This window comes from Gopherus evgoodei, unplaced genomic scaffold (genome assembly GCF_007399415.2).
Source record: "Gopherus evgoodei ecotype Sinaloan lineage unplaced genomic scaffold, rGopEvg1_v1.p scaffold_86_arrow_ctg1, whole genome shotgun sequence".
Lineage (NCBI taxonomy): Eukaryota > Metazoa > Chordata > Testudines > Testudinidae > Gopherus > Gopherus evgoodei.
Window position 1 is genome coordinate 1 of NW_022060107.1, and position 15,249 is coordinate 15,249.

The following is a 15,249-nucleotide window of genomic DNA, read 5'->3' on the forward strand; positions in this document are numbered from 1 at the left end:
TTGTGGTATGTGTGTGTGTGGAGTGTGTGTGTCAGTGGGTGTGTGTGATTGTGTGTGCTTGTGGTATGTGTGTGTGTGTGTGTGTGGTGCCTCCTGCTGGAGAGAATCAGGGTGTGTGTGTGTGTGTGTGCGCATGCAGAGTGTTGCCCCCGGCTCTAGGGAATCTGTGTGTGTGTGTGTCAGTGGGTGGGTGTGATTGTGTGTGCTTGTGGTATGCGTGTGTGGTGTGTGTGTGATTGTGTGTGCTTGTGGTATGTGTGTGTGGTGTGTGTATGTGATTGTGTGTGCTTGTGGTATGTGTGTGTGGAGTGTATATGTCAGTGGGTGTGTGTGATTGTGTGTGATTGTGGTATGTGTGTGTGGTGTGTGTGTGTCGGTGTGTGTGTGTGATTGTGTGTGCTTGTGGTATGTGTGTGGTGTGGGTGTGTGTATGTGATTGTGTGTGCTTGTGGTATGTGTGTGGTGTGGGTGTGTGTGATTGTGTGTGCTTGTGGAATGTGTGTGTGTCTGTGTGTGGGGTATATGTTTGTATGTGTGTGTGTGATTGTGTGTGTATAGAGTGCTGCCCCCTGCTGAAGGGAATCGGGTGAGTGTCTGTGTGTGTCTGTGTGAGGCACAGAGAGGGAGGCCTTGCGTTCAGTGTGCACACGGCCGGGGGGAGGCAGAAAAATGTGGACCACAATTTGCCTTTGGTCTGTTTGTATAAGCAGGATTTGCATACAGGCCTGGTGTGTGTGTGACTTGTGCATGTGAGACTCATTTGTGTGACGTGTGTGCGTGAGTGACTTGTGCATGTCACTTGTTTGTGCAGCATGTGTGTGTATGTGTGTGACTTGTGCGTGTGTGACTTGTTTGTGTGATGTGTGTGTGAGTGAGTGACGTGTGTGTGTGATAGGTGTGTGTGTGAGAGTGATTTTTGTGTGTGTGACTAATTTGTATGAGGTGTGTGTGTGAGTGACACGTGTGTGTGACTCATGTGCACAGGTGTGTAAGTGCAGCATGTTCTGTGTGTTTGCACGGAGGAATGGGGTGTGTATGGGGGGGGGACTGTGGGTCCCCCGTCGGGCCCCCGCACACAGCTCAAGTGTATCCCTTCCCCCATCTCCCACCCCAGTCCCCTCAGCCAGCCCCCCAATGGGAGCTGGCGCCCCCTAGAGGGGACAGGCCCCACCCCATTCCCTGCCCCCCTGAGCCAGCCAGTCCCTGCCCTGGGGCCGGGTGGGAGCCGGCGCCCCCTAGAGGGGACAGGCCCCTGCCCCATTCCCTGCCCCCCGAGCCAGCCAGTCCCTGCCCTGGGGCCGGGTGGGAGCCGGCGCCCCCTAGAGGGGACAGGCCCCTGCCCCATTCCCTGCCCCCCGAGCCAGCCAGTCCCTGCCCTGGGGCCGGGTGGGAGCTGGCGCCCCCTAGAGGGGACAGGCCCCTGCCCCATTCCCTGCCCCCCGAGCCAGCCAGTCCCCGCCCTGGGGCCGGGTGGGAGCCGGCGCCCCCCAGAGGGGACAGGCCCCTGCCCCATTCCCTGCCCCCCTGAGCCAGCCAGTCCCTGCCCTGGGGCCGGATGGGAGCTGGCGCCCCCTAGAGGGGACAGGCCCCTGCCCCATTCCCTGCCCCCCTGAGCCAGCCAGGCCCCACACTGGGGCTTGGGGGGGCCGCGAGGAGGCAGACCCGCTCCAGCCTTTCACTGTTTACCTTTCCTGGGCATCCGGGCTCTGGGGCTTTTCCTAATAAGGGCTTATTTCGGCCAAGGCTTTTCTGGGGCAGGGCCCAGCCCTTCCAGGCCATCAGCATGAGGACAGGGGTGGGGAGTTGGCGGGGGGGTGGGAAGGGATCCGTCCCCCCTGTTTTATAATCCCCCCCCCACACACACACATTGATAGGCGGGGTGCTAATCCTTGATATTTCCGGGGAGCCCTCCACCGACCCCCGTGGCCTCACCAATGCCTGAGGGGTCAGCGCTGGGGCTGGGAGGGACGGGTAGATGGTGTGTGTGTGTGTGTGTGTGTGTGTGTGTGTAGAGGGCTCCCCAAACCCATGCTCCCCCCCCCGCCACCACGGGGATATGGCCTTGTCGGGGGTCTGTCCATGCAGAGAGAACAGTGGATGAAATCAGAGGTGGTATTTTGGGGTGTGGGGGGGACTGCATTGGAGCAGAATGAATGAACCTTCAGTGTCAGATCCCTCCCAGAGCTGGGGAGAGAACCCAGGAGTCCTGGCTCCCAGCCCCCTTCCCCCTGCTCTAACCATCCGTCTCCACTCCCCTCCTGGAGCTGGGGAGAGAACCCAGGAGTCCTGGCTCCCAGCCCCCTCCTGCTCTAACCCACCAGCCCCCACTCCCCTCCCAGAGCTGGGGGGAGAACCCAGGAGTCCTGGCTCCCAGCCCCCCTGCTCTAACCCACCAGCCCCCACTCCCCTCCCACAGCCAGCAGAGAACCCAGGAGTCCTGGCTCCCAGCCCCCCTGCTCTAACCCACCAGCCCCTACTCCCCTCCCAGAGCCAGGGAGAGAACCCAGGAGTCCTGGCTCCAAGCCCCCCTGCTCTAACCCACCAGCCCCCACTCCCCTCCCAGAGCCGGGGAGAGAACCCAGGAGTCCTGGCTCCAAGCCCCCCTGCTCTAACCCACCAGCCCCCACTCCCCTCCCAGAGCCGGGGAGAGAACCCAGGAGTCCTGGCTCCCACCCACCCCTCCTCTAACCAGTAGACCGTACTGTCTCTCTCCCTCCCCCACTCAGAGGTGCAGTTGTGCCTGATTCGATGCCAAGTGCCCAACCTTGTCTGCCAGCCGCAGAGGTGCCCTGCCCTCTAAGTCGGGCCCTGGGGTGGGGTACGTGGGTTTTGCAATTGTTTCTCACTCTGTGCAGCGCCCGGCACGCCGGGGCCCCGATCTCAGTCGGGGGGGTCATGTGGGAATTGGAACTGGAAGCAGATGATGACATGGGAAGCGACCAGGCCAGGCTTAGTCAGAGGACAAGGGGATGTGCGAGCTCGCACGTACACTGCCAAATCCTTACGTGTTTGCACGACGGGGGGGCACATTATCCTTCTTCCGGCGTGCAAGGCGATGCAAGCCCTGTCTGGGTTTGCACGAGGCTTTGCCTTCTCTCCGTAGTCACGCAGAGGCGGGGCAAACCTGGGCACCGCTGCACGGGGTCGTGCAACTTGCACGAGGGTGGGCGTGCAATGCTCTCAGTGTTTGCACACCCATTGCTGTGAACTGTCCCGCAGTGGTGCCGGGTGTGCAAGGAGGTGGTGCCGGGGATGCGGGGAGTTCACCTGCAGGGGGCGCCCCTTGTGTCTCCGCAGGAGGACGAAGTCCCGCCGGACGCCGGGCCGGGGATAACCTCGACCCTGGTGCTGTCGGTCTTCACGGCCGTGCTCGGGTCCCTGCAGTGTGGGTACAACATTGGTGTCATAAATGCCCCCCAAAAGGTAAGAGATTCCCCCCAACACACTTTCCCCTCTAGGGGGCGCCGGCTCCCACCCGGCCCCAGGGCAGGGACTGGCTGGCTCGGGGGGGTGGGGAATGGGGCAGGGGGCACATCCCCCTTGGCCTCACCCCTAAGGAAGAGGGAGTGTGAAGCTGAGCGGAGGGGGGCCCAGGGCTGCGGGTGGGGAGTGAGGGGCACCAGGCAGTGACCCCCTTTTCCCCCCCCGACCCCCCCCCCAGATCATCGAGCAGAACTATAACGCCACCTGGCTGGCGCGGCACAACGCGTCCATCGAGCTCTCCACGCTCACCACCCTCTGGTCCCTGTCGGTCGCCATCTTCTCCATCGGGGGCATGATCTCCTCCTTCCTGGTGGGGGTCATCTCTGAGTGGCTGGGCAGGTAACCCCCCCACTGCCACCCACTTGGGGGGGCCACTCTGGGCAGGCGGGACTGGCCCCAGGGAGTGCTAGGGGGCGCTGTGGGGCAGAGAGCAGGGCGGGGGCAGCAGGGGGCGCTCTCCCCTGGCAGGGGGTTGGCCCCAGGGTGGCACTAGGGGGTGCTGTGTGGCAAGGTGCGGGGTTGGGTCTCAGCAGGGGGCGCTCTCCCCTGGCAGGTGGGGCTGGCGCCAGTGCAGCACTAGGAGGCGCTATGGGGCAGGGGGCTCAGCAGGGGGCGCTCTCCCCTGGCAGGGGGCTGGCCCCAGGGTGGCACTAGGGGGCGCTGTGGGGCAGGGAGCCTGGGGCTCAGCAGGGGGCGCTCTCCCCTGGCAGGTGGGGCTGGCCCCAGTGCGGCACTAGGAGGCGCTGTGGGGCAGGGGCTCAGCAGGGGACGGTCTCCCCTGGCAGGGGGCTGGCCCCAGTGCGGCACTAGGAGGCGCTGTGGGGCAGGGGCTCAGCAGGGGGCGGTCTTCCCTGGCAGGGGGCTGTCCCCAGAGCAGCACTAGGGGGCGCTGTGGGGCAAGGGCTCAGCAGGGGGCGCTCTCCCCTGGCAGGGGGCTGTCCCCAGGGCAGCACTAGGGGGCGCTGTGGGGCAGGGGCTCAGCAGGGGGCACTCTCCCCTGGCAGGGGGCTGTCCCCAGAGCAGCACTAGGAGGCGCTGTGGGGCAGGGGCTCAGCAGGGGACGGTCTCCCCTAGCAGGGGGCTGTCCCCAGAGCAGCACTAGGGGGCGCTGTGGGGCGGGGGGCGCTGTGGTGTGTGGGGCGGGGCAGCCAGTAGGGGTCTGCTCGGGAGGGGGTCAGGGCATATGGGGCTGGGGTCCCTGGTGTCTCAGCCTCTCCCCCCCCCCAGGAAGCGGGCCATGATTATCAATAACGCCCTGGCCTTCCTGGGAGGGGCCCTCATGGGGCTGGCCAAGCTGGGCTGCTCCTACGAGATGATGATCCTCGGCCGGTTCCTGATTGGTGCCTACTCAGGTAACGGACAGCGCCCGTGGGCCAATCGGATGGCAGGGGTGGGGGGGAGGGAGGTGATCTGGGGGCCCCGCCTAGGAGCACGGGGTGAGGTGCGAGGCCAGGGGGTGGGGGAGTGGGTGCTATGGGGGATGGGTGGGGCCATGGGTCAGGGGTGTGGATGGGTGGGGTGGTGGACGGAGGTGCGTGGGGGCCGCCATTGGGTTCTGCATGTCACAGATACCACCCCCCATCATTAGCATACAAGCCCCACCTTTTAAAGGGGCACTGTGTATGTGAGGGGGCGGTCACCACCTTGTGCCTCAACTTCCCCCCACAGACCTAGGGGGCACGCTCCCCCACCCCGCCCAGACATCCTGCTAATCTGCGGTTCCCCTCTCCTCTCCCTCAGGGCTGGTATCTGGCTTGGTCCCCATGTACGTGGGTGAAATTTCCCCCACCCACCTGCGGGGGGCGCTGGGGACCCTGCACCAGCTGGCCCTCGTCATCGGGATACTCATTGCCCAGGTAACGGGCCCTCGGGGGGGCGCCGGAGGGCGCGGGATCCGGCTCTGTCACGGGGGGGGCGCAGCAGGGGGTGCCGGCCTGAAATCTCCCTTCTCCGCCCCCGGCAGGTGTTCGGGCTGGACTCCCTCCTCGGCAGCCCCGAGCTCTGGCCCCTGCTCCTGGGGCTGACCGTGGCCCCCTCGGCCCTGCAGCTGGTGCTGTTCCCCTTCTGCCCCGAGAGCCCCCGGTACCTCTACATCATCCGTAACAAAGAGTCCAAGGCCAAAGAGAGTGAGTGTCCCGCCACGGGCCCCGCTTCCGCCCGCCCACCCGTCCTGCTGTCCGTCCACCCGTCCCCGCTTCCGCCTGTCCACCCGTCCCCGCTTCCGCCTGCCCACCCGTCCTGCCGATCGTCCACCCGTCCCCGCTTCCGTCCATCCACCCGTCCTGCCGATCGTCCACCCGTCCTGCCGATCGTCCACCCATCCCTGCTTCCGTCCATCCACCCGTCCTGCCATCTGTCCACCCCTCCCTGCTTCCGTCCATCCACCCGTCCTGCCGATCGTCCACCCGTCCTGCCGTCTGTCCACCCATCCCTGCTTCCACCCGCCCACCCGTCCTGCCAATCGTCCACCCGTCCTGCCGTCCGTCCACCCGTCCCCGCTTCTGTCCGTCCACCCGTCCTGCCGTCTGTCCACTCGTCCCCGCTTCCGCCCACCCACCCGCTCCCACTTCCACCCGCCCACCCGTCCTGCCGGCCGTCCACCCGTCCCCGCTTCCGCCCGCCCACCCGTCCTGCCGGCCGTCCACCCGTCCCCCCTTCCGTCCGTTCACCCGTCCCCTCTTCCACCCGCCCACCCATCCTGCCGTCCATCCACCCGTCCCCTCTTCCGCCCGCCCACCCGTCCTGCCGTCCGTTCACCCGTCCCCGCTTCCGTCCGTCCACCCGTCCCTGCTTCCAACCCGTCCTGCCGTCCGTCCACCCGTCCCCTCTTCCGCCCGCCCACCCGTCCTGCCGATCGTCCACCCGTCCTGCCGTCTGTCCACCCGTCCTTGCTTCTGTCCATCCACCCGTCCTGCCGATCGTCCACCCGTCCTGCCGTCTGTCCACCCGTCCTTGCTTCCGTCCATCCACCCGTCCTGCCGATCGTCCACCCGTCCTGCCGTCTGTCCACCCCTCCCTGCTTCCGTCCGCCCACCCGTCCTGCCGATCGTCCACCCGTCCTGCCGTCTGTCCACCCGTCCTTGCTTCCGTCCCTCCACCTGTCCTGCCGCTGTCAACCCATCCCCTCTTCGGCCCGCCTATCCATCCGTCCCCTTCCGCCCATCCATCTGTCCATCCCTTTCCTCTTCTGCCCACCCATCCTTCCGTCTGTCCAGCCATCCCCTCTTCTACCCATCTATCTGTCCATCCCTTTATCTATCCAGCCACCCATCCCGCTAACTCAATAGTTCTCGACCTATTTACCATTCTGGGCTGCGTCCAGTGCTACATCTATGGCCTTGAGCATGTCACATGGGCCGCAGCTCTGTGCTGATTGGGTGGCTAGTGGCCCACAAGCCGCAGTTTGAGAACCACTGATCTAACCAATCTCTCCCTTCCAAATCCTACTTACCTATCCACTCATCGCTCCACCCATCCATCCCTCTGTCCACCCGTCCATCCTCTCTTCTTTATCCCTCCATCCAGCTACCCATCCATGACTCATGTATCCAACCCCCTCCGTCCATTCCCTTATCTATCCATCCCTCCATCTCCGATCCGTCGATCCATCCATCCACTCACCCATCCATTGCCCTCTCTACCCATCCATGATTCATGTATCCACCCTTCTGTCCCCATCTATCTACCCATCCATCTAATCCATCCCTCCAACCCATTTATTAATCCATCCATCCACCCCCCCAATTCATCCGTCTATCCATCCCCCAATCCATCCATCCACTCCCATCTATCTACCCACCCATCTGTCCATCCCCAACCCACCACTCCGTCCCCATCTACCTACCTACCCATCGGTTCATTCCCAACTCATCCCTCCATCCCCATCTATTTACCTACCCATCTGTCCATCCCCCAACCCATCCCTCTATCCCCATCTACCTACCTACCCATCTGTCCATCTCCAACCCACCACTCCAACACCATCTACTTACCTACCCATCTGTCCATCCCCCAACCCATCCCTCTATCCCCATCTACCTACCTACCCATCGGTTCATTCCCAACTCATCCCTCCATCCCCATCTATTTACCTACCCATCTGTCCATCCCCCAACCCATCCCTCTATCCCCATCTACCTACCTACCCATCTGTCCATCTCCAACCCACCACTCCAACACCATCTACTTACCTACCCATCTGTCCATCCCCCAACCCATCCCTCTATCCCCATCTACCTACCTACCCATCTGTCCATCTCCAACTCACCACTCCAACACCATCTACTTACCTACCCATCTGTCCATCCCTAACCCATCCCTCCATCCCCATCCATCCCCAACCCATCTGTCCCCATCTATCTACTCATCCATCCCCAATCCATCCATCCCCATCTACCTACCTACCCACCCATCTGTCCATCTCCAACCCACCACTCCAACACCATCTACTTACCTACCCATCTGTCCATCCCCAACCCATCCGTCCCCATCTATCTACTCATCCATCCCCAACCCATCCATCCCCATCTATCTACCTACCATCGCTCCAATCCCTCCATCCCCATGAGTTGTCCCATCCATCTGTCCATCCGCCATCCCTCGGTCCGTCACCGCTCCATCCATCGCTGTCCCCGCGCCGGCAGGTTTGAAGCGGCTGACGGGGCGCAGCGACGTGAGCGAGGCCCTGACAGAGATGAAGGAAGAGAAGCGGCGCATGGACATGGAACGCAAGGTCTCCATCACCCAGCTCTTCCGCTGCCGGATCTATCGCCAGCCGCTGCTCATCGCTGTGGTGCTCCAGCTGTCCCAGCAGCTCTCCGGCATCAATGCGGTGAGGGGAGGCGGGGCTTGGCTGGAGGAGGAGCCTGGGGAAGATGGGGCGGGGCCTAGAGATGGGGGTGGAGCTTGGTGGGGGTGGGGCTTTGGGGAGATGGTGGGAGGAACCTGAGGAAATGGGAGTGGAGCTAGGTGGCTGGCTGGGGGTGGATCCTGGGGGGAACTGGGGTGGAGCCTGGATGGGAGAGATGGGGATGGAGTTTGCTTGTGGGGTGGGGTCTGGGAGAATTGGGGCAGAGCCTGGTTGGGAGAGAAGAGGGTGGAGCTTGCTGGGGGTGGGGCTTGGGAGAATCAGGGCGGAGCCTGGATGGGAGAGATGGGGGAATTGGGGGGCAGAGTCTGCCTGACCAGAATGGGGGTGGAGTCTGACAGGGACTTTGGTTGGGGGCAGATGGGGGTGGAACTTGAGAAGGAAGGAGCCTGGTGGATGGGGTGGAGCCTGAAGGAGATGCGGGAGCAAAGTGAGACCCCATGGGATCTGGGGGGCGGGGGTCCCACTTGGGCCAGCTCTGACCTCCCCTTCTCTGCCCCCCAGATATTCTATTACTCCACCAGTATCTTTGAGTCAGCCGGGCTGGAGCAGCCCGTGTTCGCCACGATCGGCGCTGGGGCCATCAACGCTGCCTTCACCGTTGTCTCGGTAAGAGATCCCCCCAGCCAGCCGCCCGTTGGGGGTGTCCATCCATACCCCTCCCAAATCTTATTTCTGTCGCCCTTGTCTCTCCCTCCCTCTCTCCACAAGCTGTTCCTGGTGGAACGGGCAGGTCGCCGGACGCTGCACCTGGTGGGGCTGGCAGGCATGATGGTGTGTGCCGTGGTGATGACGGTGGCATTGGTGTATCTGGTGAGTAGCTGGGAAATGGGAGTCTCGGGCTGAGCACGGCGTCCCCCGTAGGGCTGCGCTGGGGCATCAGCACTGACGGCCACCACCCGCAGTGCAGGTTCTCAGCCCCGTCTCTTTCCCCCGCCAGGATCGGGTGCCGGCCATGAGCTACATCAGCATGGTGGCCATCTTCGGCTTCGTGGCTTTCTTCGAGATCGGGCCGGGGCCCATCCCGTGGTTCATCGTGGCCGAGCTGTTCAGCCAGGGGCCCCGCCCGGCGGCCATGGCAGTGGCCGGGGGCTGCAATTGGACCTGCAACTTCATTATCGGCATGGCCTTCCAGTCCATGGCGGTGAGTGCGCCCCGCACAGGCGGGCACATGCAAAGCAACTCTCGGGGTGTGGGTATGCACCCGTGTGCACCCACACCACCACACAACGCTGTGCACGCACACGTGCAATGCTACACAACTGTATTTAGACACGCATGAGCACACAGGCGGCAAAATCGTGAATGCCGGCCGTTATGACTGGGAATATGCCGGTGGGCAGGGGGGCACAGACCCACAGCAGGGCTGGGAACAAGCTGGCATAGGAGAGACTGCAGCCACGGGTGGACAAATGGCATCTCACACGCGCTCGCTGGCAAAACCAGCCTGCACCTCCCTTTGCATCCAGCACTCACCCCTCCTCTCCTCTCCCGTAGGATGCCTGCGGGCCGTACGTCTTCCTCATCTTTGCAGCCCTCCTCCTTGGTTTCTTCCTCTTCACCTACTTCAAAGTCCCTGAGACGCGGGGCCGGACCTTCGATCAGATTGCTGCCGCGTTCCGACGCACCCCGTCTCTATTAGACCACGAAGTCAAACCTTCCACCGAGCTGGACTGTCTGGGGCCAGACGACAACGCCTGACGTGGGGCAGGAGCAATCGGCCAGAGAGGGAGAGAGAGACACACAAGAGGAATGTAACCGTAACCCAGCACTTTAATGACACAGCAAGGTTTAGAGATTTTTAGGTTAGTTGTTTTGTTTTTAGCTTTGTGGGTTTTATTTTTAAGATTATATATATATATATAGAGAGAGAGAGAGACAGAAAGAGTGATTGTGTTGTATATGTGTGTGTGTGTGTTTGTGTCAGAGGCATGGAGATAAAGACGTGTTGGGAGCTGCGGAAGGAATTCAGTTAAGTGACAAAGGAAGGGGAAGCTGGAGGAGAATCCAGCTCAGCTGGGTGCACACTCTTGGAATCGGAGATGGGGAAAAGACCTCCCCGAGACCATATCCAGCAGCTGGAACAGATGTTCAGGCATTCCCGAGCAATGTATGACACTAGTAGGCTCCAGAACTGTTGACTCCAATGGTTGGAGTAGATTCTGCGTCGACTCAGGGACAGGAGACTTTTCTGTTGATGAGAAGGTAGAAGGAGAATGCAAAACTGTGGTGGAGTTCTTTCGATCCTACTGAACGGTCCCGCCGCCGTCAACGGAGTTGAGCCAAAGGGCCAGAACAAGCATGACCTCATCATGTTCTCTAATGCCGAGAGTTAGAAAGGTTGGAGCAAGAAGGCCGGGTGTCATGGACGCCGTCAGACACCGTGACTCCGTCGCTGAATGGCAAGGCTCCTACAGGCAGGAGCTGTGACTCTTTGCCCTATGCATGCCCTACGATACAGTGGAGTCACTCTTAACTCCCCATGGCTGGCGATTGACTCCTAGTGGCAAATATCATGAGAACTTCCACCCCGCTCCATCCAAGCCAGCAGAGCAGGATTTCCTGGATGCTATGACCTGGGACATCCCTTCCCGTCCATCTTCTGAGGTTTGTAGGAGATCTAAGGGGACCTCACCACTCTTCCTGGAAAGCGAGCGTCAAGAGAAGATGGTCAACTCATCTTTGGAGGAGAACTGGTTGCAAGGGGCTGACAAGGGAGGGCGGGGGGTGGGGTGGGAAGCCATCGCCCAAGGTGGGGAAGCTTATGAGAAAGGGTGCATCGGGTTTTGTGAACTGCAGTCCACACCAGTTGCAAGTCAACGCAGAATGTGGGACCTCCGCTCCACAGCTCATATCTATAGGGACAAGGAATGGCCCAACTGGATCAGACCCATGGTCCACCTAGCCCGCTATTGTGTTTTAACAGGATGGTGTCCTCAGCCTTGCATGCAGAAGACAAGATGCTAGGAAGACTCTGTGCTCAGCAGCCCAGGACAATTTGCTAGTTAAACATGGTGGGATTGTTGGTTGGTTGGCTGATTATTTTTAAGAAGGCTGTAAATACAGAAGCACCCAGAACAGAGTTGTTAAAATTACTGCTCTCCATTTTGGCTGCTAGCTGACTGTTGGAAGTCTGAAGAGAGACAGTTGCGTTGACCTACAAAGACCAACCTTGCTAAAATTTTAGTGATTAGACCCGACACGCCGCTGTGTTTGGGGTGGGACAAACAAAGAACCTGTTTAAGCAGATGACAGGCACAAGAGATCAATATCTGTGCTTGAAGACAGTTTACGGACGAAGCTAGGAAGCTTCTGAACCGTTAGTAGGATCTGAGAGAGTTTCTGTTTTGTAATTAACAGAGGCGCTTGTCTTAATGTCAGGGACACGTGGAGAGGCATTAGCGCATTATGCGACCTTTTGTATTTCAGCGAGAAGAATGTAAGAAATTCTTTGTATATAAAGGACGTAGTCAAACCGAGGCCAGTGTGGTTGCATTTGCTTCATTGTAGACACTTATGAATCTAACTGCTCCTGTGGCACAGATGCATGTTATGAAAGAGAAAAGGATTTAAGGGAAAAATAGATCTGAGGGTCTTTTAACAAGGCTACGAACAGACAGATTCATTGTAGCAAAGCAAAGGTGCCATTCTGAAATTCATCCCCAGGTTTCTGGATGAATTACACTCGGCATTTGACAGCACCGTGAGTAGATTGTTTCATATTGACAAGAGAGTGATAATTTATAGTCAGGTCCAGATTTTTGCTAGTTCAACAGACCAATTCCTAGATCTTTTAGAAAAACCTCCCCTCGTGAATTCAAAATTGTCAGTGATGGAACAATTTACACGGGGGGTGGTGGTGGATTCTCCAACGGTTAATTGCCCGCAGCGAGAAACATTGAAGCCTTATTTCTAGTCTGAAATAAGTTCCTGCTGGAGTGTGCAAATTCTCAGAATTTTGAAACCCCGAAGACAGAGAGAAGCGGTCTCTGACCACGTCTGGAAAGACTGCTTCCCCATTTTGGATGATGCTAATTTTGGTAGTTAAATGTGTTGTTGGTTTGCGGGGCGGGGGGTTAGGTGGATTTCGAGCATGCCCTTAATTTAATATTCTGCTGCAACACATACATTGCAATTCATAGAGGGCAGAAGGGACCGGTAGACTGTCCAGATCTACAAGGCCATTAAATTTCACATTTCCCCCCTAGTAACTAGCGTCGGACTAATGCCTCTTCCAGGACGGCAGCCAGTCTTGGCTGAGAAGACATCAAGCGATGGAGAATTCAACACTTCCCTCAGGAGTTAGTTCCAGTAACTAACCCTGCCCCTCCCCACTGTTAAAAATTAGATCAGGGTTGGGTTAGTGCCTAAGTAGGGCCCTACCAAATTCGTGGCTGTGAAAAACGTGTCACGGCCTGTGAAATCTGCTTTTCTGAAAGGCAAAAATCTGTACGTATTGTCACCCGTACTTCTGTGCTGCCTTCAGAGCTGGGTGGCCAGTGAGCAGTGGCACAGAAGTGAGGGTGGTATGGTACGTGGGGGAGGGCCCTGTGGTCACCCCCCTCCCCGCCGGAGCCAGCCCAAGACCCCTTTAACCTCTGAGCACTGGGAAGAAATACAGCTAGGGAACCCTCCAGCTGCTAATCCCGGTCGGGCTGCGGAGGGTTGGGACTTCCTCTTCTCCTGCACGGGATGCTCCTGGGGCTGGGTCAGACCCCTACCCTTACACCACCGTGACATTTCAGATGTAAGTATCTGAAACGATAACTTTTCAGATTTTTAAACTCCCAGCACTGTGAAATTCATCAAAATGGACCGTGAATTTGGTAGGGCCCCGTGCGTGTTTCTACCCGGTTGGCCACCCCCGAAAGTTATTTTAAAATTAGACACGTAGAATAACCCTGCGCTACCTGTAGTAGACTGTATGCAATGCCTAGGAAATCATAAAAAGACACCCAGCCAATGTAACTATGCTCGAGAGCCACAGCGGGTAAGGCAAGAGCATTTATTGGATCAACGTACACTGCTGGAAGAACGGAACATTCAAACTAGGCTGAGGAAGGTAACCAGAGCCCCATAGTTAAAACAAGGCAGGGCAGGTTGTTAAGCAGTTTATAAAGGAAAAGTCACACGGGGATAACAGAAATTAGTAAAAGTCTTAGGGTAGAGGCAATTATAAGGCGTGTGGGATTTTCAGAGGAATTGCTTATCGTGCTTGCTGGGTCAGACAAAACCACACCCATAGAAGTACATTTACTGCAGCAAAATTGCATGTATACGACAGTGATGTTGTTCGTCTGTTTCGGTAGGAACAACCTCTAACTTGATTTAAAGTTGAGCACGTTAAACCACAGGAGAAAGTCAAATGCAACTGTTGCTGCTCTCGGCCAGAGGTTTGCTCTTGCTCCCTTCTGACCAGAGTCGGTCCAGGCTGGATACATTTTCTGCCTTTACTGCATACGTCACAGCAAAGACCGTCTTCCTTAAGAGACGCCTTTGCTTTCTCTTCAGGGACTGCTAACAGACTGAGGGCTGCAGTTCTAAAGGTGGCCCTACCTGGCTCTTTCTAAACACTCCCACTTCATTCTTCAGCATTGCTGAGGAAAACATACTGAAAACGCTGATCCAAACAGAGGCTCTGAGTAAGAACTCTCTCACCTCAGGGGCACAACTTAATCATAGTTTCAGCTCAGGAAAAAAAAAAGCACCCTCATGCCTTGTTTAATCCACCTTGTTACATTGATGGGGGGGGGGGAGTCTTTGATCCAGAGTTTCCCTGCAGCCGACTCAACCTTTGGGTGTTCCTCCCCAGGACAGAGTTTTGAAAGGTTGGGTGTGGTGGGAAGAATGTGGACGTACTTCCTAAGAAATCCACCTCAGACATATCCGTTTCCTGCTAAAGCAGTTCTATGCAGTCTCGCAGAAATGTTTGCGTTTCTACTACAATGTAACGCAGAGGTATTAACCCTAATTCAATAAGATTTAGCTTCGTTCAGTCAGGATATTATCTGTCTGTCCCCACCCCAATCTCCTCTCAGGAGACCCTGCGCCACACCTCAGCTGTGCTTGGAGTTAGCAGCCCGTGGAAAAACTTTCTAACTACGCCGCTTTCTCCTTGTCCTGCCCTCAGTGGCCAAGGAGAACACTCGCTCACCACCTTTCGTTTCGGCTGGCACGCTACCAACTTAATTAAAACTTGTTAAACCCACAGCTGATTTTAACCGAGGCCAGGTTTCCAGTCAGCGTGACCGCTGGGCAGAAGTCATGAGGAGTGGGACATTGAAGGGCCATACCCGAATGCCTATTTTTAGCATTCCAGCTAACACTATACTCACATGCACTTTGGCATTTTTCCATCAGTAATAGGACCTGCGTCAGTCTGGAGCAGCAGTTACCAGCTAGCGCCAGGACAACGGAGGGCGGATATGCACAAAGATGGGCTGAAAGTCAGTTTTACTAGTAAAACGTAGTTTAGAGCAGGCTGCAAATAGGTCTCGGGTTTAAATTTTATGAGGGCACAGTGATGTCTCCCACCCACCTTGGAAGGAATGCATCCCCCCCCTGTAGGGGGTTTGCACTGGCCTAACAAGCATGGCCAGCAAAACTTGCAGGCGATAAGATCAGAACCACATTGTGGAATGGAGTCTGGCTGAAATTTGCACAGCGTTCACTGTCTCTGCCTGTATTAAGACTAAGCTGGAGAGGAATCGCACCAAATATTTGACAAGACCGTTCATGAAGCAGGGCTGGGTTGGGCGACACTTCCTCCCATTTGAAAATAAAAGACAAGTCTCGCCTTTGTCAAAATGTTTTGGAGAGGCGTTTTTGAAAGGATCAAGTCAAAGATCTAAGGCATTCGAAAACACTACTGTTATGGCCAAGCCATTTACCCCCAAGCC

General features: G+C 58.0%; 1 protein-coding gene across 1 annotated transcript; it reads left to right on the forward strand.

Moving 5' to 3' along the window:
- The first annotated feature begins 3,237 nt into the window (after positions 1-3,237).
- SLC2A4 (solute carrier family 2 member 4) lies at positions 3,238-11,830 on the forward strand. The gene is made up of 10 exons (XM_030548144.1): positions 3,238-3,423; positions 3,662-3,822; positions 4,711-4,835; positions 5,224-5,339; positions 5,447-5,609; positions 8,127-8,314; positions 8,855-8,959; positions 9,062-9,163; positions 9,291-9,494; positions 9,848-11,830. The coding sequence occupies exons 1-10, from the start codon at positions 3,253-3,255 to the stop codon at positions 10,049-10,051; spliced, it is 1,539 nt and encodes a 512-aa protein (XP_030404004.1). The 5' UTR covers positions 3,238-3,252; the 3' UTR covers positions 10,052-11,830.
- Positions 11,831-15,249: the final 3,419 nt, after the last annotated feature.

Bases quoted from the DNA above. Each gene is read 5' to 3' on its own strand.
- SLC2A4 (XM_030548144.1), top strand. From the start codon at position 3,253: ATGCGGGGAGTTCACCTGCAGGGGGCGCCCCTTGTGTCTCCGCAGGAG. The intron at 3,424-3,661 runs GTAAGAGATTCC...CCCCCCCCCCAG, and splicing joins TCATAAATGCCCCCCAAAAG to ATCATCGAGCAGAACTATAA. The intron at 5,610-8,126 runs GTGAGTGTCCCG...CCGCGCCGGCAG, and splicing joins AGAGTCCAAGGCCAAAGAGA to GTTTGAAGCGGCTGACGGGG.